A 24,326-nucleotide genomic window follows, 5' to 3' on the forward strand; every position below is an offset into this window, starting at 1 on the left:
GTTGATTGAAATAGGTAAGATTTTTCAGAAAATATTATAAATATTGTAAAGACAACACATCTAGGTGACACTTTGCATTGAGATAGATTTTATTACCTAATTATATTAACTGTATATTTTTTAACTACTGGGGCCACAGAGGTTAAAAACAACTTTTCAGTCTCACAATTATGATAATGTTACATAATAAAATGTACAAAAACCCTACATTCCTTCATGGATAAGATTTTACTAAATTGTGTGCCTATAACTCAAATAATTGAGAAAAAATCTAATCAGTTGCAACAAGTTCATCAAGATATTCTTCCTGTCAGAATTCAATGTTATAAACATTCCTTACCATTTCAAGAGCATCTTGCAAAGTGCTAGATAAGCTATCATTTAGGTGTGTCAGATATATTTCTCCAGCTCCTAAAACTAGAAATTAAGATGTAACAGGTTAGAAAAAAGAAGACATGAACATCAGTTTTTTAAACAATGCAATTGAAAACAAAGATAAGATTGCTGTTTCACCTGCAAGTTTGTCAGAAATTTAACAGAACTGTTAAGTAGCACTACAGATATGAAATTGAGAAATAGACTCTCCTATATATTAGTATAATTAAAAGCTGATTAAAATTAAAGTAGATTAATTTTTCCAGAGATGAATCTTTTTGTGTTGTTGATGTATTACTATTTTAAAGGTATCTACCCTGACTCAGCAATTCCATTTCTAGTCATGTAATCTATGGAAATTATTACATTAGTGCACAAAGAAACACAAACACACACATTAAGGATGGTCATTAAAGAGTTGTGCACAGTCTGGAAACATTGAAAACAATTTAAGTGCACTCCACTAAGACACAATTTAAATAGACTGAACAACCACTTAAAAAACTGACAGAGACCTATGTGTGTTGATACTGTAAAATGCCTACAGTGTATCATTATTAAGTTAAAAATTCAGGTTTCAGAATAATATGCATAGTTTCATCCCATTTTAAAGGTAAATGCACATACACATGTATGTATTTAGGTGTCTATATATGCACAAACAAAAGTATACTGGAAGGATATTAGTTCTAGAGAGTAAGATTATAAGGAAGTTTTATTTTCTAAAATTAAAATCCAGAAGTTACTTATATAGAGAAACTATTCTTTCTAGTATACTATGCTAAATATTGAAAATTAAGTAAAAACACTTTAAAAAGCAAAGTTTTACTAAGGGACTTATCACAATCTACCAATGAAATCATTTAATACAGGAACTTACTCTTGGGAGCCAATTTTTGACCACAGCTAAATAAAACCTCTCCTTCAGAGATGGGTCTATCTAAAGTTTCTGTTTCAGTGACAGTAATGCTCAAAGTGCTCTCCAGTGTTGAGGAACCAGAACTTGGCATCTGTAAGGGAGAAGGAGCCTTGGTGCCTGCAGGAAATGGTGTAAGGGGAACTGGCTCTGGAGGCGCAGGCTGGGCAGGGAAATCCATACTCTCACGTTCTTCATCTTTAGCTACAGACATTACACTAAGAAGATAAGGACATATTTTGAATTTATTAGGTCACTGAAGGCCTATATTCATTTTTATATAAAAAACAGATTCTCCTTTAGCATAGTATTTCTATAAACTATACTTTTATAATTAATAAGATTCATTCTTCTAAAATTGTTTTTATGCTTTAGTCATTGGCCATCTTGAAACCCCTTCTAGTCAAAAAACAAATCTACATGGGATAAATAACAACATAAGTTAAGTGATCATAGTAAATGATGGTCCATACTAGAGAGAAATCATTTTCTATTTTATTATCAGACAGATACTTTTATTAAAGTCTGTTTCCAACACTTTAAAAAAGAGGTGAAGATATAAGTAAATTTATAATTTTAAAAACTTAAAACTTATAAAACATCTTCCAAGTATAACGAGGTTTATAAAGCTCTTCATCACCTCTATGTTTCACTGGGTCATACAAGTGAAACGTAAGTGGGAGTATACAGTTACTAAGAATGAATCCAGTCAGCCCTCCATATCCACAGGTTCCATGTCCAGGAGTCACCCAACCACAGACTGAAAATATTTTTTCAAAATATTTGAGTCTGTACTTTTTTGTGTGTGTCATTATTCCCTAAACAATACATTATAACAACATGGTACAAAGCATTTTCAATGAATTAGGTAATAATCTAGAGATGATGTAAAATGTATGTAGATTATACGTAAATACCTTGCTATTTCATATAAGGGACTTGAATATGTGTGAATTTTGGCATGAGGAGACGGGACCTAGAAATAGTCCCCAGTCCCCCTCCAATACAGAGAGATGACTATAAATTCTTACTTACATAGCCCTTGGGTGAACAAATCCTTCTAATAGAGAGTTAGGATTCTCCTCATCCAGTGGCAGGTCTCCATCCCCCCATGGCTTGGGAAGCTCTGGGCTTGATATCTTCAATTTATCAATGGAAATCTCTGACAAAGTTGGGGTAAGAGCAGCTGCAGCTGCTGGAGGAGGCGAAGGAGCAGGGGTAATTGCTGGAGTATTCACAAGTGTCATGGCAGGCATATCATGTCCTACAGAGTTTTTTTTTTAAAAAAAAAAAAAAAGAAAGAAAGAAAAAGTTAAGTCAGTCAACAACTCCCATAAGACAATACGTTGCTTCAAATACCTTAACATTTTGGGATACAAATAGTGGCAATAGTAAAAACAATGACGATGGTGGTGACCATTAGCAAAAGAATTCCTAAATTAATAAAGTATAAAAAAAAACTAGAAAAAAATGGCACTTTTAACACTACCATATACTTAAAATAGTCTAAGTGTCTATTTCTTTATATACTTTAAGAAATGGTAATTCAGGCTAGGATTGTGGCTCAGAGGTAGAGCGCTTGCCTAGCATGGGTGGGACCCGGGTTCGATTCTCAGCACCACATAAAAATAAAGGCATTGTGTTGTGTCCATCTACACCTAAAAAAAGTAGTATTTTGGGGCTGGGACTATAGCTTAGTGGTAGAGCGCTTGCCTAGCATGTGTGAGGCCCTGGGTTCGATTCTCAGCACTGCATATAAATGAGTAAAACAAAGGTCCATCAACAACTAAAAATATATATATATATATATATATATATATATATATATATATTTTTTTTTTTTTTTTTTTTTTAAAGAGGTGGTACTTTGGTTTGAATGTTTGTTCATGTGTTAGAAACTTAATCCACAAATTGATGTGGATATTTTGGAGTAGGCTAATTAGGGTTAGATGAAGATACGAAGGGGGAGACACATGATGTAAAAACTATACTTTTATAATTAATAAGATTCATTCTTCTAAAATGGCTTTATAATAAGAAGAGAGACCAAGGCTCTCAGGCTCCTGCTTTTGCCATTGTGTAATGCCTTCTGTCAGTATGATACAGCAAGAAGACCTTACCAGCCAGGTGCATTGTCATATGCCTATAATCACAGCAGTTTGGGAGGCTGAGGCAGGAGGATTGCAAATTCAAAGCCAGCCTCAGCAATTTAGCAAGACCCTAAGCAACTTAGAAAAACCCTGTAACAAAATAAAAATTAAAGAAAAAAAGGGCTAGGGATATGGTTAGGTGCCCCTGGGTTCAATCCCAGATACAAAAAAAAAAGAGCAACCCTCACCAAATGCAGCATCTCAATTTTGGACTTCCCAAAATTTAAATTTTAAAAAAATAAATTTCTTTTTTTAATAAATTATCTACTCTGTAGTAATTTAATATAAAACAGACAAGTGGCAACCAATTCCTTAATTTTTCTTATATGATAAATGATTTACTAAAACTTGGTAAGCAACAAGTATGTATAAAGCATCTAATAAAACATCATGAAATTTTAATTGCTACTTGCTAAAATTAAAACTGAATTATAGAAATAAGGTTTCTACCTTTTTCAGGAAATACGTCTTTTACAGAAAAAGCCCCATCATGATCTGAATCACAGGGAGAAGAATCTGGAGTTTTCACTAACACCCGGTCCTTAGGAGGTGATGAAGGTGAGCGAGGAGGAGTAGGCTGTGGAGTAGCCACAGGGGTACACACTCTTGCCTAAAATAAAGTAGTACAACAAGACAAATGGTTTATAATCACCCAAGTACTGCAAGCTCGTTCATAGACTATATTGAATTTAAATGGGTGGGGGGGAAGGGGACGCAAAATAACAACAACAACAAAAAATAGGAGACTTAAATACCCTGGCTCTTAAGTATCTAGCTACCAGTATAAGGCTGGTCTACAGAAAGCCTCTACAATTGAAAAACCCTGCCTCTGAAACAGGCTTCCAAGAAAACTAAGGCACCCTATTTTAATGTAGAGATAAAGACTATCCATACAGTTGAAGATCAAAACCAACTATAAATTTGATGAGTAGGCCACGCAACAAAAAGGAAGCATTTTAACTGTCAAGATATCCAAAAAAAAAAAAAAAAAAAACAAGCCCTTTCGCACAAAGAAACAGTATATAAAAAGGAACAGAAGGATTTAAAAAAGTGGGTGGGGAGAAATAATAATAGGGAGATAGAAATTACTAGGGGAATAAAAAGAGAACATTTTCATACTAATTTGTTGAATACATAATCAAATGGCTCAAAATTAAGGTAAAAAAGAATGACAGTGAAAATTAAGTCTCCTTCCTGTGTCCTTTTTACATAGTTCTATTCCTCAGAGTTATCAAATACTCTAGACTTAAGTCATTTCATATTTATTTATTTATTTATTTTATTGCCAATTCCAAGTTGTCAAAGCTGGTTATTGGGAAAAGTTTTCAATTAGCAATAATCATGCCTTGGATAAATCTCATTGGCTATGATACTACTGTTTTGCAAAGCTTCATTACATAGTCATATAAATTTATTTATGGAATAAAACTCCAGAAGTAGAGTTCTTGATTAAAGAGTTGTGTTTTTTATTTGAATAGTTATTTCACTAAATTTCCCTCTACAGAACTGTACATTTCATACTACCACCAGAAGGTACGAGAATGTCTATTTCCCCAAGGTTTGCCAAACAATAGCTTTATCAAACTTTTAGATTTTTGCCAATCTGATCAGTAAAATGGAACTTCAGTGATTTTTTTCCCTTATTATCAGTGAGGCTGACAGTCTTTTTACAAGAATATGGATGATTTATATTTCTTCAGTATTTGTGGACTCTTTGGTCATATTCTTTGCCCATTCTTAAAATAGATTATTTGTCTCTTTTCATTCTGAAAAACCTTTATAAATTAGGATTAGCCTCTATTCTGTGAGTTGCAAATTAATATACAATTTTAAAATGAAGCATATGAGAAATTCTATAATATTGCATCATAATAGGCATATTCTTATTCTTACTTTTTTTTTTTTTTTGGGGTACCAGGGATTGAACTCAGGGGCACTTAACCACTAAGTCACATCTCCAGCACCTTTTTTATACTTTATTTTGAGACAGGATCTTGCTGAGTAGGTTAGGGCTTCACTAAGTTGTTGAGGCTGGCTTTGAACTCTCAATCCTCTTGCCTCAGCCTTCCAACTTGCTTGGATTACAGGCATGCACAATTACTCCTGGCCATAATTGGCATATTCTTAACTTTCATTTTAGAATGAACGAAATATATTATGCCTTTCCCCTTCTTGACTACATAAACATATAGCATAAAAATACTGCTTTCAAATATTATGTCATTGGCTACTTTATCATAATGACAAGATCTAAAGGTATTCTAGTGACATAATAATGGATAATGATGATGATAAACTATTTTTGACTATTCCAAGTTCTATATACTAGATTAAGCTCTTTGCATATATCATCTAATTTAATCTGCCACAAAACCTTATATGAGAACTAAGAACTCACAGTATGATGAAGGCATCAATCGCTTGCAAATTAAATCAAAATTAGATTAATTTTCATAAAAATCCCAATGGGATTTTTTAATGATGAAAGACTGGGGGTGAAGCCCAGTGGTACAGCACTTGCCTAGCATGCATGAGGCTCTGGGTTCAATACCCAGCACTGCAAGCTCCCCCCGTGACAGAGAAAGAGAGAGAGAGAGAGAGAGAGAGAGAGAGAGAGGTTGATTGATTGATTTGTTATGGCACTTAGATTAAGTGTGGGGCTGGGGATTAAGCCCAGTTGGCAGAATGCTTGCCTCAAATGCATAAGGCCATGGGTTCAATCCCCAGCACCACACACAAAGTTGGGTGTGGTGGTATGCACCTGTAGTCACCAGGCTGAGGCAAGAAGATGGTAGGTGTTTGAGAGTTTGAGGACAGCCTAGGCAATATAGTAGAACCCCATTTCAAAAGAAAAAAAAATGCCAAAAAACTCTTTTTAACATATATTTGGACAAACATATTAAATGGGTCCAAGGGTTAAAAAAAAATGGCAATTGTGAAGATAAAGAATAAATCATGTGGGAGGGCTTGCCTTACTAGATATTCAGTAAGCAGATTTTGGTTAAGTCACAGTCATTTAAACTCTATTCTATCTCTACTATACAGTAAGACTAAAGTATAGAGCTGAGGGGTCAAATCAGGTGTTATGAACTCCAAAGTCAATGCTTTTAAATTTTGTAACGTGCCTATTTACACATTGGGTTTTTTTTTTCTAAGTTTTTTTTTTCATTGAATCACCTTCATGAAAGCATATAGACTAAAAACAAACCAAAGTAATTGCCATAGAGAAAACTACAACCCTGACCACATCAACACTGTGTTCACTACCAAGGAGTTAATAAAGCACAGATTTGGGCAAATTTATACCACACCAATCCCTAAAAACATCAAATTATAACTTTATGTTTATGTACCAAATCGATGTTGCACCCATATATCTTTGTAATCAAAAGGCTCAGAAGTGACTAAGAGTTTTAAGCAGCTGGTAATGACAAGTAAATTTTGGATATAATTTTATAATGCTAAAAAAGCTTAAAAATTCCAACTAACATAATAAGGCAAATATACTTTCTTTTAAAGATAAAAACATCACTTCACATAATAACCTAAAGCAAAATGGCCTTCCTTGGCTATATCTTGAATTTTTTTAAGACAGACATTTCTGGAACAACTGGAGAAATCTGAATACAGTCTCCATATTCTATATAACATAGCAATGTTAAAGTTGGGAGTTATAAGAATGGTATTTTATTTATGTAACATATGTTATTTATGTAATATTTATTTTATTGGTTCTTTTTAGTTACATATGACAGTAAAATCCATTTGATATAATTATGTAAGCATGGAATATATCTTATTCTAATAATTAGGACTCCAGTCTTGTGGATGTACATAATGGTGAGATTCACTGTGGTGTATTCATACATAAACATATGTAAGTTATGTCAGATTCATTCCATTGTCTTTCCTTTTCCTATCCCTCCTCCCTTCCCTTCATTCCCCTTGTCTAATTCACTGAAGTTCTATTCTTCCCCTCCCCCCCTTATTGTGGGTTAGCATCCACATATCAGAGAAAACAATCAACTTCTGGTTTGGGGAGACTGGCTTATTTCACTTAGCATCCATTTACTGGCAAATGTCATGAAGTCATTCGTCTTTATGGCTGAGTAACACTCCATTGTATATACACATCACATTTTCTTTATCCATTTGTTGAAGGGCACCTAGGTTGGCTCCATAGCTTAGCTATTGGGAATTGTGCTGTTATAAACATTGATGTGCCAGTGTCACTGTAGTATGGTGATTTTAAATCCTTTGGATATATACCAAGGAGTGGGATAACAGGTTCAAATGGTGATTCCATTCCTAGTTTTTTGAGGAATCTCCATACTGCTCTCCAGAGTGGTTGCACCAATCTGCAGTGCCACCAATAATGTATGAATGTACCATTTCCCCCGATGCTCGCTGACATTTATTGTTACTTGTACTCTTGATAACTGCCATTCTGACTGGAGTGAAATGAAATCTCAGTGTAGTTTTAATTTGCATTTCTCTAATTGCTGGAGATGTTGGATATTTTTTCATATATTTGTTGACCATTCATATTTCTTCTTTTGAGAAGCATCCGTTTAGTTTCTTTGCCCATTTGTAATAAAGTACCTTATTTTTAGGTGATATTGCTGATGCATTTGAGGTAAAGTATCATGATGTCTAAAACTTTCAAATGTTTTTTATTTTATTTTTTTTTTCTTTTAAGAGAGAGGGAGAGAGGGAGGGGGAGAGAGAGAGAGAGAGAGAATTTTAATATTTATTTTTTAGTTATCGGGGGACACAACATCTTTGTTTGTATGTGGTGCTGAGGATCGAACCTGGGCCGCACGCATGCCAAGCGAGCACGCTACTGCTTGAACCTCATCCCCAGCCCCTCAAATGTTTTTTAAAGGATATAATTATGTAGAGTTATTTTTTAAGTGTGCCAAAATACTATCAATTGTGAAATATAGGTAAAGGGTTTATAAATGTCCATTGTATCATATTCTCAACTTTTTTCTAGATTTAAGTTTTCAAAATAAAATGCTAGGAAAAATATTACACTTTAGTCATAGCAACAAGAAATAAAATTTCTGCCATACACCATTATCTTATCTTATGCAGTTTAAAATTCATCTATTATTTAACCATTCTTTAATAATATATTAAAAAAAAAAAAACTCCACAGAACTCTTTTAATCATGAAAGCAGAGGCACTCCTACCAGAAAACATGTTTCCTTTGATAAAACATCACCAGAAACACTTGTAGCCACAGGATCTTGCTTCTTTGTTTCTCTGTCACCCAGCAAGACAGCAATGGTCTCAGCCAGAGCTTCATTCACAAAATGGCTAATCATGTCCGAATTCACAGGAACCCCTGCATCAACAAAGAGCTGGAGAGCACCATAGCTTGTTCCTTCCACTAAAAAAATAAAAAAAACTTTTGGAATAAGTGGCCAAGACACCATTTATAATCCAAAACTTAATTCCTAAAAGATTTTAGAGATGCATATATATTATGAGGAAGGGAGAAGAAGTAACGGTGAAAATACAAACACACCTACTTACCAGGAAAGAAAGCAAGACAATAACGTAATGAAAATCTTCTCTCAATAAACCAAGAAGGAAAGGAAAACATATAGGTGAAAACCTAGTTATACTCTTCCCTGCCACTGCAGAATTTAATGATAAAAAGGACTTGCATTCTTATTGAATGTCCTCATCTGAAAACAAACTAACATTTCCAATTTTGACCAAAGCAAAAGGATGTAATAAGTGTGAGGCGAATTTTCTTTCATCTAGTTTCAGATACACCAGTTATCAACATTACAGGCTGGGGCTCCTCAAAAGTCTATAGCAGTTTAGGTACTTATTAGATGTTCTGTAGATATATTAATTTTCCAATGGGTTTTACTTTTCATTTACATGAATGTATTCAAAATTAAGTAAAGCTTTTCGAGACTTTACTGACCATGAAGTGGTATTTCTAAACAGTATAAATACATGAACGATGATCTGTACAACCCAAAGGAGATGTGCTCTCTCCAAAGAGTATTCTTTTAGTAGTACAACAATGACAGCAATCTATGGGATTATTTACAGATGTCTTAGGATCACTTGCTGAGGGTAAAAAATAAAAATTTATAGTTTCCAAAAGCCAGGGCTATTTTTATATCAATAATCCAAAACTCATATTCAAAAAATCTCCCTTTTAATTTCTATAATCATTTGTTTGTTTGTTTGGCATGACCAAGAATCAGAATATCTATGTCATAAAGCCAAAAAAGTCCTCCTTAGACACTGGCAAAAAAAAAAAAAAAAGCAAATAAACACAGTTTTATAAAAAAAAGAGAACAGGATATAAATACCAAATTTGGAAATCTTAAAGATTTTCATCCAGAGGCTGAGGTTGTGGCTCAGTGGTAGAGTGCCTGCCTAGCATGTGTGAGGCACTGGGTTCGATCCTTAGCACCACATAAAATAATAAATAAAGGTATTGTGTCTATCTACAACTGAAAAAAGAAGAAGAAGAAAAGAAAAAAATTTTATCCAGGGAAATATCAATTTTCTTGTAACTTTGTTGATCATTTTTTTTCTTTCTTTAAAAAAATTAAATGATAAGAGAAAATCCAGGATACAGCAGTGTGGGAGACAGATGCGAGCTTTATTAAACAGGAAGAAGTAACCAAATGCAACAATAAAGAGTATGGAACTGAGATGCAGGTTTTGGCTGAGTCCCTGGGGCTGAGGAAGAGCAAAGAAAAGAGAATGAAACAAACAATAACCCCAAGGCTTTGAAAATTGGGTGCTGGGAAAAATCTGTGTAATCATTAACAGAAATAGAGAACAAAGAACAAGTCTAGGTAGAAAAATTACATGTACTTTGGATATGCCAAATTTGGGATGCCAATGGAGCATCAAGTAGAATATCCATCAATAGGCAAAACTCTAAGTTTACAGCCTAAATGCATGGCTTAAGAGTCATCAAATGACACAGGACAATGAAAGAGGAAACTGGAAAAATAGAAAAGGGGCAAGGCACACAAACTACTCAAGTAGCAGAAAATAAATGATGAAATGAAGGTCTTAAAGCTGAAAAGATAACAATGGCATAAAGTTGTTATGTTAAAACCCAGGGAACATTTTAAGGATTAGAAGCAGGCAACAGTGTCCAGGCTAGAGCCATCTACTAGAATAAGGATTTGAAAGGGAGCAGCCTGTGAAAATTTTAAGAAATTTCTTAAAGGAGACTCCAGGAAACCAACCCTCAGGACTGAAGAAAAGGTGGACAATGAGAAAGTAAATGCAAACTCTAAGGATAGGATTTGGTCAGTTGAAGATCAGTCTATAAAAGGAGAACAGAAGGTTATTCTGAGACTGAAAAGAAGAAAGACAATACAGGTAATAATACATAGAAATGTAAAATTTAAAAAAGCAACAAAGTTGGAAAATACTTTGTTTCAAAACTTATCATTAAATTACAATAATCAAGTATGTGGTATTGGTAAAAGACATGTAGATTCATGAAAGTTCACAAATGGATCTAGACATATAGCCAATTAATTTTCAATAAAGGTATTAAGGTAATTCAATAGCAAAAGGAAAAACTTTGCAACAAAGAGTGCTACAACTGCTCAGTGGTAGTGTTTGCCTAGCATACATGAGGCCCTGGGTTCCATTCTCAGCACAAGAACAACAAAAAAAAAGCTGGGGATGTTGCTCAGTGGTAGACCACTTGCTTAGTATGCAAGAAGCCCTGTATTCACACCCCAGCCCCTGAGTAAAAAAAAATACTAAGGAACTAAATGTAATCTAAAACCATATACCTTCTAGAAGAAAACAAAAAAAACATCTTAATGATTTTTACTTAGGCAAAGATTTATTAAGTAGTATGTCCCCCAAAAGCCACAAACTACAAAAGAAATATTGATAAATTAGACTTCATCAAAATAAACCATTTGTCTTCAAAAGATAATGTTGAGAAAACAAAAAGGCAAGGTATAAATTATAAGGACATATTTGCAAAACACATAAACAATAATGAACTTGTATTTGGCTGGGTGTGGTGGCATATACCTATAATCCCACAACTCAAGAAGCTGAGAAAGTATTGCAAGTTCAAGGCTGGCCTCAGAAACTTTTTATTTTGAGACCTTGTCTTAAAATAAAAAGGACTGGAGATGTTGCTTGGTGGTAAAGCACCTCTGGATTCAATCCCCAGTACCAAAAACAAAAACAAATGGTTTGCATCTAGAATGAAAAACATTATAACCCAATAATATGTATAAAGGCACAAACCCCAATTTAAAAATGAGCAAAAGATTTAAAATAAGCCAGGTGCAATAGCATACACCTGTAATCTCAGGGACTCAGAAGGCTGAAGCAGGAGGATCACAAGTTCAAAGCCAGCCTCAACAATTTAGCAAGGCCTTAAGTAACTTAGCAAAACCCTGTCTCAAAATAAAATATTAAAAGAACTGGGAATGTGGCTTCAGTGGTTAAGCATTCCTGGGTCCAATCCCCAGTCAGTACCCACTCCCTGCAAAAAAAAAAAGATTTGAAATAATATTTCACCAAAGTAAATATGAAGATGAAAATCTGTGAAACATCATTAATCATTATTAGTAATTATACTACTCAGTCACTAGTATAATTAGGGAAATGTAAATTTAAAAAAACACAATGACATATCTCCACATATGTACAATGGCTAAAATAAAAACACTGATATACCAGGTACTATTGAAATTGTGGAAGAATTAAAACTTTTGTACATTGCTGTTATAATACAAAATAGTATATCTGCTTTGGAAAATATTTAGCAGCTTCTTATATACATTTATTTAACATGTGACCAAGAAAATTAAAAAGTTGTCTACACAATATTTGTCAGCAAATATTCATAACAGCTTTATTTATAATAGCCCCAAATTAAAAACTATAAATATCAATCAACTGGTAAGTGTATTAACAAATTTTGGTATATCCATAGAGTATAATACTACTACATGAAATAGTATAAGTGGTACTGGAGATTGAATCTAAAGCATATTCAGCATAAGCCAAATAAAACAAGTCAGCAAACAAAAACCTATATACTGTATGATTTATATATATGAAAGTCCAGATAAGATAAAAATAGTGATATAAAGCAGCTCTGTAGTTGTTTGTGACCACCAGGCATAGGTGGGGGATAGAAATTTTCTGCAAAGTGGCATTAAGGATCTGGAAAGGTAGCACATTCTTGAAACTCCAGCTACTCAGGAGGCTGAAGCAGGAGGATCAAAAGTTTGGGCAATTCAGCAAGATCCTGTCTCAAAATAAAATTTTTAAAAATTGACCGGTGATGTAACTCAGTGATTAAACATCCCCAGCTTGAATTCTCAGCATCAGGAAGGTGAAGCAGGAGGCAGCAGCATTAAGGGAACTTTGGAAGATGTCAAAAAGGCCTTTCTACAGCATGACTGTGTGACTAATGCACAGGTGCATACTGTGTGACTAATGCACAGCTGCATACATGTGTCAACACCTGTCTAATTGTACACTGAGAATTGTTGAAATTTAAGGCTTTCAAAAAAACTGATAGACAAACAATAGGAGAGGAAGGGAAATAGAGAAGAGAAAGAGGAAGAGAAGAAAAATATGGAAGAGGAAAAGGAGGAGAAGAAGGAGGTTAAGAAGGAGAAGAATGGTATGGGATTCCTCACAGAAAGAGGCTCATTAAACCATTCAGTGAATACTTAAAACTCTTTTTTAGGTGTTAATCAAGGGTTAGGAGAAATAACTTAAATCCTGAGTAATTTACAGTCTAGTGAATGAGAAAGATAAGTAAAACAACCATAATATAATCTATTAAATACTGTAATAAAAAATATATAAAGTACTCTGGGAGAATAACAGAGTTTGGGGGTGCAAGGAAAGGGGTAGTTTAATAATCTGAGTGCTGCAATATGAAATAAGGGAATGAGGGAGAACTGACCTCCTCTAGAGTACTAGAGAGGAACTAAGAAGTAAGATCTGAAATAAGACCTCATCTTTTTTGGGGGGTTGTGGATGGAGCTCAGTTGTTAAGTGCTTACCTAGCATGCCTAAGACCCTGGGTTTGATACTCAGTACCACAAAAAACCACCACCAACAACAACAAAATCTTAGCTTTTGTCAGCCAAATGACCTCTGGGATATATAAATCATAATGAACTAAAAGATTCTGTCTTTAATAATAACAACAAAAAATTCCATTTCACTTACCAATGTCAGAGGTCATTGGTTCACTTGCCTCACTGAATGAAACACTGGCATTAAGTCTGGCCTGCTGCTGGATTGGATAGAGCTCAGAGATAATCCTTGACATTATTTCTTGTTCTACCCTGGAAGGTGGGGAGATACAAATTAATGATTTCTAAATTTGATTGAAATATATAAAATGTTACACATATCAACCTTAAAAATAACATTTACCTAGGGGCACAAATATTATATGTAAAAGCAGTCATTTGAAAGTTACACCTGAAAGAAGAAAAAAATGTGCCTTCAAACAAGATAAAACACATGAAACAGAATCTCCTTGTGGGAGAGTATTCAGATAGTCAAAGAAATCAAATTAAAATCTTCCATGTTAGCCAGGCATGGTGGCCCATGCCAGCAGTCCAAGAGGCTCAAACAGGAGGATTGCAAGTTCAAAGACAACCCCAGCAACTTAGCAAGGCCCCAAGCAACTTAGAGAGACCCTGTCCGAAAATAAAAAAGGCTAACAGAACCCCTAAATTGAAGATTTGCCTAATGATTGTTGAGCACATTGCATACCTAGGTTTGATTTCCACTCTAAGAATACACATATAAAACTGTATCAGATCAAAATTAGAGAAAAATATCCATCTGCCCTTTCCACTGACTGTAATGAAGAGTAGTTTTCCTCTTAAAAAGGAAAGAAAAGGTTTTTTCCAAAGTCATTTTCGAAAGAAGAAGAAGGGAAAGGAAAGGGGAAAAGAATAGAAAACCTCTGTTAGTACATTTCTTTAGAGTAGCTAACAAACTTCTTAGAAAATGTTATTAAGACAGGTACGGTGGCTCACGCCTGAACCCCAGCTGCTCAGTAGGCTGAAACAGGAGAATCGCAAGTTCAAAGCCAGCCTCAGCAAAAGTGAGGCACTAAGCAACTTAGTGAGACCCTGTCTCTAAATAAAATACAAAATAGGGCTGGGGATGTGGCTTAGTGGTCGTGTGCCCCTGAGTTCAATCCCTGGTACCCTCCCCACAAAAAATTTATTATTATACAAATGACAGACATTTGTAGCAGAAAATATATAAAAGCTTTTAAAAATTTATAATGTTCACTTAATAATTCTAGATTCAGGAATAAACACAATTAACAATTTGGTATATACATTTTGAACTTCTGTTCTATGCACACTTATTTTTGAATAAGGTCTTATAAGCTGGGGTTCCATTGTAAGTATCATTTATACACCAGCAAACTATTAGTATCTTTCAATGTCCCTCCACAGTCTTCTAAACCTAAGGTTAATAACTCTATTAATATCCAGTTGCTTTATTTTACTCCATAAATTCCTTAAGGTTTTACACAATATAATAAGAATTCACTTCATATTTACATGTAATAACAGTATTACTAGTTACTGTTGTAAATATGTGATAAACTTAAAACAGTGACTTGTTTCTAATGCTAGGTGTTATATGGCCTGGTAGCAAATCCATAATTATTTCCTTAGGCTAAGTTTCTGAAAATGAGTCACTAGATAAAAGAACATGTACATTTTAAAGGTTTAATTACTCAGAAAAGCCTCTTGCCACAGCAAAAGTATAAATATTCAAGGACCAAAATAATACCTCCAACAGTTAGTTATGCCTTTAGCATTACATCAATTAGCAAAGGAAAAGTTTAATAAACAAAAAGAGACAAGGAAGATTTTTTGACTAAAATTTAATACTTCCCATTTATATTTGCTACTATCTATTCATACTGAAATCATTGTAAACGCACCACTGAATTAAGCTATTTTCCAATGTTTCTTTTCTCTCAATTACTTTATCCAGAATTTCAGTAGTGGGCTGAAAAGTAGAAACAACTGGTGGAAATGGAGGACCATTATACTTTGTAGAAGCAACTTGAACACTTCTGTTAAATTCTAGTAATGGTTCAGAGCTTTCTGGGATTTCATCACATTTTTCCTCTTCCTGGTAAGAATAAAAACAAAATTATCATGTTCACGTATCTGAATATGAACATTTACTGAGTGCCACGTATAGACAGGGAACTTACCTGGGTGCATTAACTCGCATTTCTAATGTGGGAGCACATTATTATAACATATCAATCATATGTATCACTTTGCAGAAAATTTATTACAAAATTATGTGTCTCTAAAACCCAATTTGGGGCGGGGGGGGGGGGGGGAGACAAAGAAAAAGAAAAAACAAAATAAAAAAAACAATGTTCATTCCCTACAGTCAAAAAAAAAAAAAACCTAGAAAACTTGATTATTACTGCATAAAACATTTAACAGTTCCTTGTAGAAATTTATATATTGAATTTATTGTCATAAAAAAAACTGATGCTTCCAATTATCACTGTTCCCTCTTGTAAAAATTACAATTTAAATATGCAGTTAGAGGACTGGGGTTGTAGCTCAGTGGTAAAACATTTGCCTTTCACAGGTGAGGATCTGGGTTTAATCCTCAGCACCACATAAAAATAAATAAATAAAGGTATTGTGTCCATCTACACTAAAAATATTTATAAATAAATAAACATGCAGTAAGATCACCTTATACATTATTCATATCATCATGATCAAAAGAGTTATTTCTGGAATTTTTAAACTGATTATGATGAAAAATGTCACACATCTTTAAAAAAATAAAATAGTTCCCACATATTATTTGTTATAAATAAATAATAAGAATCACATTTATCTATTCTCAGTTTCAACAGCTCTCAACTCATGGCCAACTCTGTGTAATCTAAACTAACCTCCCACCCGTTTCCCCCTTCACGTGTTATTTTGAAGCAACTACAGACATATGAAGTACACAGCTAATAAGTGGTAGAGAAAGGGCAGGAACCCTTGTCTTTGAACTCTAAATCCCTTGCTAGTTCTACTGTTTCTTTCATTAGGCATGAGGAATATGAAAATAAATAGGGTTCTTGTATCCAAAACACTTATATGGTGCTCAGATAAGAAAACATACCTGTGAGCAAAAAGCATTAATATAACACATACCTCTGCATATTTTAAAGTAGGCTTTCATTTTTTGATTAATAGCACTAGTCTCAGCTCTGAAAGAAATGCAAAAAATATCTTCCCTAAAATCCAATGACATATAATATTCAAGTAGTTTCTTTGATCTATCATCCTTTTTTCCATCTTTTATATTTTACTTCCTCCTACTTTTTCCCTACTTCTGTTCCTTTATTTCTATAACTCTGCCTGCATATGGGATTTTCCCTCAAATTTTAAACTATTCACAACTTTTTTTTCTCAGTATAAACTATCAGGTGACCTTTTCGAAATCAAGAGATAAATGTCATAAAATGAAAAAAGGACTGGTTCAAAAGAGGGAAACCAAAAGCAATGGAAAGAAAAAAGAAAAGTAAAAAGCAAACAAGACAAGATGTAGGTTAGAAACAGCAGATAATCATAAAATTTCATGGAGGCAGAAAGGTACTACAGATAAAAACAACATTGTATTATGGAATAACAACTTGATAATTTTTTAAAAATAAAAGTGAACAACTTGAAGTAAAAGTAAAAGCTAGTTTCTCAAAGCACTGCAACATAATATTGATAGTCAAAAGATATTCAACCACTTGGAAAATACTGGTAGACATACAATTGTTCATGGTTTCTAACCTTTGTTACCTGTATAACATCGATTACTTCATCAAAGTTACTCCCTGGAAACTTCTCATCCTCTTCATCTACCTTCATAAATTGTGGAATCTAAGAAAGCATTTAAAGAAAGTTTTTGTTGTGTTCAATTTTTTAAATCTTATATGTAATTTATATTTCCACATGTAGCATAAATTTGCAATTACATGGCCCTGTTTTTTATTTTAATATTCTGTTATCAATTTATTCAATTAGAAAATGAAATCAAGCTAGTCCCAAACCATTAGGTCATCATTTCAAAGCAATAAAAAATTAAATATCAGTTTTAACATTTAAAGAACTCCATCAAGGAGCTGGGGTTGTAGCTCAGCTGTAGAGTGCTCACCTAGCATGTATGAGGCCCTGGGTTCAATCCTCAGCACCACATAAAAATAAATAATAAAATAAAGATATGTAAAAAAAAAAAAAAAGGACTCCATCAACAAATGCTATTAAGTCAATTGATCAAAATGTTATGATTATGATTTCTCTCATAGTTTAGATAAAGAAGAATGTTTTATGTATGTAATTATACACAAACTCACAAAAAGATACAGAATCAAGTAATTTTTTTTTTTACATAAACAGTCATTTCACAAATTTAGTTTCCAAGCCTTGCTATGCAAAGGCTAGTCACTAAAAACCGCAATAGCCTCTTGCTGAGAACAGAATGATAAACATTTCAAAAAGTTTTTTATTTGTCATATATGTTTCAATAAAATTCTCGTGAAAAAAATTACTAGTGAAAATTAAAAGTAGGTATAAATTTCATTTAGAGTCAGTTCTACTATTTGTAACTATGAGAGATCATTGGTTTTTCTCCTCTCTTTAAAACTACCCCCAAATGACCAAATTTGCTCACAACAGCAAGACTAAGATAAAACCAGGACCATCTACAGTGCTATTTTTCTGTGTAGTAAAGGCATAACTTAATTATTCAGAAGCAAATACATACTAGATTGCATATTTTTGTATCATGACAACATGATGACAATGTAACATCCTAAACTATGAACTCCAATTGTCACTAGATAATTCATATTAAGGAAATCTATAATTTCCTGTAAATCAAAGATTCTTTACCAAAGAGAAATTCTTTATTTATATGAGAGTCTCACAAGTTATCAAAAAGTTATAGTACGGATTATTACTTTCTGAATACTTACAAATGTAAGGATCTAGTAGACCAATGGTATAGAATAGAAGACACAGAGACTAACCATAAATATACATCTATAGATAAAGGTGCCAAAAGCATTCACTGGAGAAAGGATAGCATCTTCAACAAAGTGCTGGGAAAACTGGAAATCCATAAGCAACAAAATGAAACTGAATCCCTATCTCGCACCATGCAAAAAAGTTAACTCAAAATGGATCAAGGATCTAGGGATTAAACCAGAGACTCTGCATCTAATAGAAGAAAAAGTAGGCCCTAATCTCCACCATGTGGGGCTAGGCCCCAACCTCCTTAATAAGACACCTATAGCACAAGAATTAAAACCAAGAATCAATAAATGGGATGGATTCAAATTAAAAAGTTTTTTTCTCAGCAAAAGAAATAATATGTGAAGTGAATAGGGAGCCTACATCCTGGGGACAAATTTTTACCCCTCACAGATCAGATAGAGCTCTAATCTCTAGGGTATATAAAGACCTCAACAAGACAAGCACCCAAAAAAACAAATAATCCAATCAATAAATGGGCCAAGGACCTGAACAGACACTTCTCAGAAGAGGATATATAATCAATCAACAAATATACGAAAAAATGCTCATCATCTCTAGCAATCAGAGAAATGCAAATTAAAACTATTCTAAGATACCATCTCACTCCAGTAAGAGTGGCAGCCATTATGAAGACAAACAACAAGTGCTGGCGAGGATGCGGGGGTGTGGGGGGGTACACTCATACACTACTGGTGGGACTGCAAATTGGTGCAGCCAATTTGGAAAGCAGTATGGAGATTCCTTGGAAAACTGGGAATGGAATCACCATTTGACCCAGCTATTCCTCTTCTCATACTTACCCAAAGGACCTAAAAACAGCATATTACAGGGACACAGCCACATCAATGTTTATAGCAGCACAATTATTCACAATAGCTAAACTGTGGAGCCAAACTAAATGTCCTTCAGTGAATGGATAAAAAAAAATGTGGCATTTATACACAATGGAATATTACTCAGCAATAAAAAAGAATAAGATCATGTCATTTGCAGGGAAATGGATGGCATTAGAGAAGATTATGCTAAGTGAAGTTAGCCAATCCCAAAAAAATAAATGCCGAATGTCTTCTCTGATATAAGGTGGGTATCTCAAAATGGGATTGGGAGGGAGAGCAAGGGAGGAAGATTACCTCTAGATAGGGAATAGGGGTGGGAGGGAAAGGGAGGGAGAAGGGGAATAGCATAGATAGTGAAAGGAGACCCTCATATACAAAATACATGTATGAAGATGTGAATTTGGTGTCAACATACCTTATATATAATCAGAGTTATGATAAATTATGATATAATGGTGTATTAAGAATTGTAATGCAAAAATAAATAAATAAATATTTTTTAAAAATGTTATAGTATGGATTATTACTTTCTGAATACTTACAAACGTAAGGATCTAAAATAAATTTTCTTTCAAGTTCATAAACAATTTGAGATTTATTCTGAATCTTTTCTTCAAAAAAATCTAATTATAATAGATTATGATTATGATAGAATGCTTTTGCATGGAATAAAACCTACACTCAGACATTACTCAAAACAGTGATAGAATTCTGAAATATACCTGAATCCAAGTCTGCAGCTGAGGAAGAGAGGCTTCTTTGGGACTTGACAGAGATGAACCACCATCAACACTACCATTTGAAATGCTGTCAATGTCTACACTGGGTAATACCTACAACAGAACACGACATCTAATTTTCCGCATCATTCTGACCCAAATATTCCTCAAAAAGCTAGATAGAAAAATGTGCCCTCTAAATTTTTATTGTAAAGTTAATGGCTAACAAACTTTTTAAATTATGAAAGCTTATTTTATAAAATATAAAAAGTAAAGGAGGAAACAGAAAATTCTATCTTAAACCAACTCCATTTCACTATATTCTTTGTCCTTTTATATTTACCTATTTTATATTTATCTATAGATTTATATATAGATATATCTGTTGAGAGTGTTGAGAGCCACAGCCGAAGGGGCCCCAGCAAACTTCCAGCTGCCAGCAAACTTCCAGCTGCCGGCTGATGATTGGCTCACAGCGGCCCCAGCAACATCTAGCTGATTGGCTCCTCTGCGGTGATGCTCATTGGGCTGTTTCCCTGCCCTTTCAGACCACGGAGCTGCTCATTGGGGGACTTTTTTGGCTCCGCCCATGTGACCCAGCCAATCGGCCTCAAGAGCAGGAGGATTGTGGGAGGTGGAGAGAAGCTTGTGTGGGAGAGAGAGGCTTGTGGAAAGCCGGTGGTGGCAGTTGAGGCTCTGAGGGTTTTTCCTGAGAGGCTGTTTTGTTTGGCGTGTGTGGTTCTAAAAATAAAGTTTCTTTTGACAAGTGGCTCCTGATTGTGCCCAGCCAGACTGCGGCATTTGGTGGCCCGTACGATTTATCTTATTCTCCTAACACTATTCTTACTAGGTATCCTGAGGCTGTAGGACAATTAATACTCAAAGGAATAAAAGCAGCAAAGGGAGTGTTTGGAATTTCTCCCAATAAAATTATTACTCCATATACTATGAATCAAATTGATGAGTTAGCTAATGAGTTAAATACTTGGGCAATAATCATGTGCAAATCTAATGTTTCATTTGATAACCACTTACCATCTAATCCTTTATTGTCTTTTTGGTCATTGCATCCTGTAATTTTTCCAAAAATGACAAGAAAAACACCTATCATGAATGCTCCAAATATATTCACTGATGGGTCAAATAATGGTACAGCAGCAGTAGTTACCCCTGATCAAACTTTTACATTTTTAGTACCCAAACAATCAGCTCAAAAGGTAGAGCTTAATGCAGTTTTACAAGCTTTTGTGATGTTTAAAGATTCTGTATTTAATTTATCTTCTGATAGTCAGTATGTAGTTAATGCTATAGTATCTCTTGAAGATGCTGGTAGGATTTCCCCCTTCTTCTACTGTTTTCTCTTTGCTTTCCACTATACAAAGTCTAATCTGGGACAGAAAAGATCCATTCTTTATAGGACATATCAGGGCACATACAGGATTGCCTGGAGCCCTTAGTTTGGGCAATGATTTAGCAGATAAAACTACACATGACATACATATTTTCTCTACACTAGAAGAAGCTATACATTTTCATAAAAAGTTCCATGTCAATGCTAATACTTTACAAAAGCGTTTTAAAATAACTAAGGAACAAGCTAGACAAATAATAAAACAATGTCAAAATTGTGTGACCTTTTTACCACAAGTTAATCTTGGAGTCAATCCTAGAGGATTGATACCTAACCATATATGGCAGATGGACATCACACACTTGCCAGAATTTGGAAAATTAAAATATTTGCATGTTACAGTTGATACTTCTTCTGGATTTTTGATGGGCTCCCTTCATGCCGGAGAAAAAACTAAAGATGTTATAGCTCATTGCTTACAAAATTTTGCCACTGTGGGTGTTCCAAAACAGTTAAAAACAGATAATGCCCCTGGTTATACTTCTACCTCTTTTAAACAATTTTGCTCAACATTTGGCATTACTCATATAACAGGAATCCCATACAATCCACAGGGACAAGGCATAGTTGAAAGAGCTCATCAAACTATTAAAATGTACTTATTAAAGCAAAAAGAAGGAATTGGGAAGGGGTATATATTCCCCAAAGATAAACTTAAAATAACCCTTTTTACTCTAAACTTTTTAAATTTGGATTCATCAGGACTTAGTGCTGCGGAAAGGCATATGTGTCCAAAAAATGTACATAAGCCCAAGGTACTTTGGAAGGATATTCTAACAGGACAATGGAAAGGTCCTGACCCAGTAATTGTCTGGAGTCGGGGGTCTGTTTGTGTGTTTCCACAGGGAGAACAGCAGCCGATTTGGATTCCAGAGAGATTAACCAAGGTCCTGACCCAGTGATTGTCTGGAGTCGGGGGTCTGTTTGTGTGTTTCCACAGGGAGAACAGCAGCCGATTTGGATTCCAGAGAGATTAACCAAGGTCCTGACCCAGTGATTGTCTGGAGTCGGGGGTCTGTTTATGTGTTTCCACAGGGAGAACAGCAGCCGATTTGGATTCCAGAAACATTAACTAAAGCGATTTCTACAGACCAAAAAGAAGATGATTTGGCTCAAATCCATAACAACTGATATCCAAAACTCCAGTTTGGCTATTCTTACATCTGCAACAGAACCAGGATGCTTTTTTCAATATCTATTTTATTATTGCCCTTTGCCATATCATGAAGTTCTATTTTGTTTTTTGAGCTCATACAGACCTAGGTTAATGTTTTGCTGATCAGTTCTATCTTTTGACTATAGAGTTTTTAAACATTGCAATGGAGATTTCACCTGTAAAAAGTTATAAGGCCTTTACTATAATGTTATGTGTTGTATGTATTATATTATGTGTGCACACTTGTGTTTTGTGTTATATGTTTGAATGTACGTATGTCCATATATCATATATGATGAGCGCTCATGATAAAATGGATCCAAATATTTTTTTTTCACGTGATTTATATGGTTTAATTTAAATTGGGTAAACAACTGTTGAGGATTGTTTTAATATGTAAACAAAAAAGAAGGTTAACAGATCTGTTTGTTTACTTTCACCTTTCCTTTTCATTATATTTAATAATTCTCTTAAAGATAATGTAAATTGTTAAGAAAATTGTTTTCTTTTAGTGCCTTCTGTAATGTTACATAATTTTTTCTTTAGCCATTATTGCCAGAATTCCTATCTTCATCCCAGTGTCGGTGAAGACAATGTAAATTGTTAAGAAAATTGTTTTCTTTTAGTGCCTTCTGTAATGTTACATATTTTTTTCTTTAGCCATTATTGCCAGAATTCCTATCTTCATCCCAGTGCCGGTGAAGACAACATAAATTGTTAAGAAAATTGTTTTCTTTTAGTGCCTTCTGTAATGTTACATAATTTTTTCTTTAGCCATTATTGCCAGAATTCCTATCTTCATCCCAGTGCTGGTGAAGTCAAAGATAAAACCAATCTACAGCTTCTACAATAGCCATCACTGAACTGCTTGCAGAACTTGCCTGGACACATTGTGAGCTCACCTGTATGCATTGTGAACTATCTGTTGGTGCAGCGACTTGTGGTAGTGTTGGGGTATTTTTGCTGATGATGTCATTGGTGGTACAATTTTTCCAAAAGGAGCCGTCAATTGGCTTGGTGTATCTTCCTCCCTTCTGCTTGTCATGATCGTCCAGCTAAAATTTGGGGGCCAACAGAGGTGAGGCAAAGAACCTCACCCCCCCCCGCTGGTACAAAGACCTCTCCACAGGTGTGGCTGTATACTGGACCGGTAGTCAGTGACAGGTAAGATCCAATTGCAATGGTACCAACCTAAGGACCATATGTACTATTGGACAACCTAAGGCAGGCACGGTCCCTAAGCCACATGCTTGTTGTTTAAACAGAGAGGGGGAGATGTTGAGAGTGTTGAGAGCCACAGCCGAAGGGGCCCCAGCAAACTTCCAGCTGCCAGCAAACTTCCAGCTGCCGGCTGATGATTGGCTCACAGCGGCCCCAGCAACATCTAGCTGATTGGCTCCTCTGCGGTGATGCTCATTGGGCTGTTTCCCTGCCCTTTCAGACCATGGAGCTGCTCATTGGGGGACTTTTTTGGCTCCGCCCACATGACCCAGCCAATCGGCCTCAAGAGCAGGAGGATTGTGGGAGGTGGAGAGAAGCTTGTGTGGGAGAGAGAGGCTTGTGGAAAGCCGGTGGTGGCAGTTGAGGCTCTGAGGGTTTTTCCTGAGAGGCTGTTTTGTTTGGCGTGTGTGGTTCTAAAAATAAAGTTAGTTTCTTTTGACAAGTGGCTCCTG

At 34.8% G+C, this 24,326-nt stretch overlaps 1 protein-coding gene and 1 pseudogene across 11 annotated transcripts in view; both read right to left on the minus strand.

The window, feature by feature from the left end:
* The window catches only part of Kiaa0586 (KIAA0586 ortholog), a 133,194-nt gene that overhangs the window by 53,017 nt on the left and 55,851 nt on the right, over positions 1-24,326 (minus strand). For 9 of the 11 annotated variants that reach the window (XM_071608002.1, XM_071608001.1, XM_071608000.1 and 6 more), the window contains 9 exons: positions 20,090-20,200; positions 17,287-17,376; positions 15,417-15,610; positions 13,664-13,782; positions 8,638-8,837; positions 3,892-4,051; positions 2,327-2,555; positions 1,256-1,509; positions 341-417 (listed from right to left, as the gene is read on the minus strand). In XM_071608002.1, coding sequence (XP_071464103.1) covers positions 341-417; positions 1,256-1,509; positions 2,327-2,555; positions 3,892-4,051; positions 8,638-8,837; positions 13,664-13,782; positions 15,417-15,610; positions 17,287-17,376; positions 20,090-20,200 — 1,434 coding nt within the window. The remainder of the gene's footprint in view (positions 1-340; positions 418-1,255; positions 1,510-2,326; positions 2,556-3,891; positions 4,052-8,637; positions 8,838-13,663; positions 13,783-15,416; positions 15,611-17,286; positions 17,377-20,089; positions 20,201-24,326) is intronic. The other 2 variants (XM_071608006.1, XM_071608004.1) reach the window with 1 other exon arrangement.
* LOC114088289 (U4 spliceosomal RNA) lies at positions 4,709-4,831 on the minus strand (annotated as a pseudogene).

Source organism: Marmota flaviventris, chromosome 2, assembly GCF_047511675.1.
Source record: "Marmota flaviventris isolate mMarFla1 chromosome 2, mMarFla1.hap1, whole genome shotgun sequence".
NCBI lineage: Eukaryota > Metazoa > Chordata > Mammalia > Rodentia > Sciuridae > Marmota > Marmota flaviventris.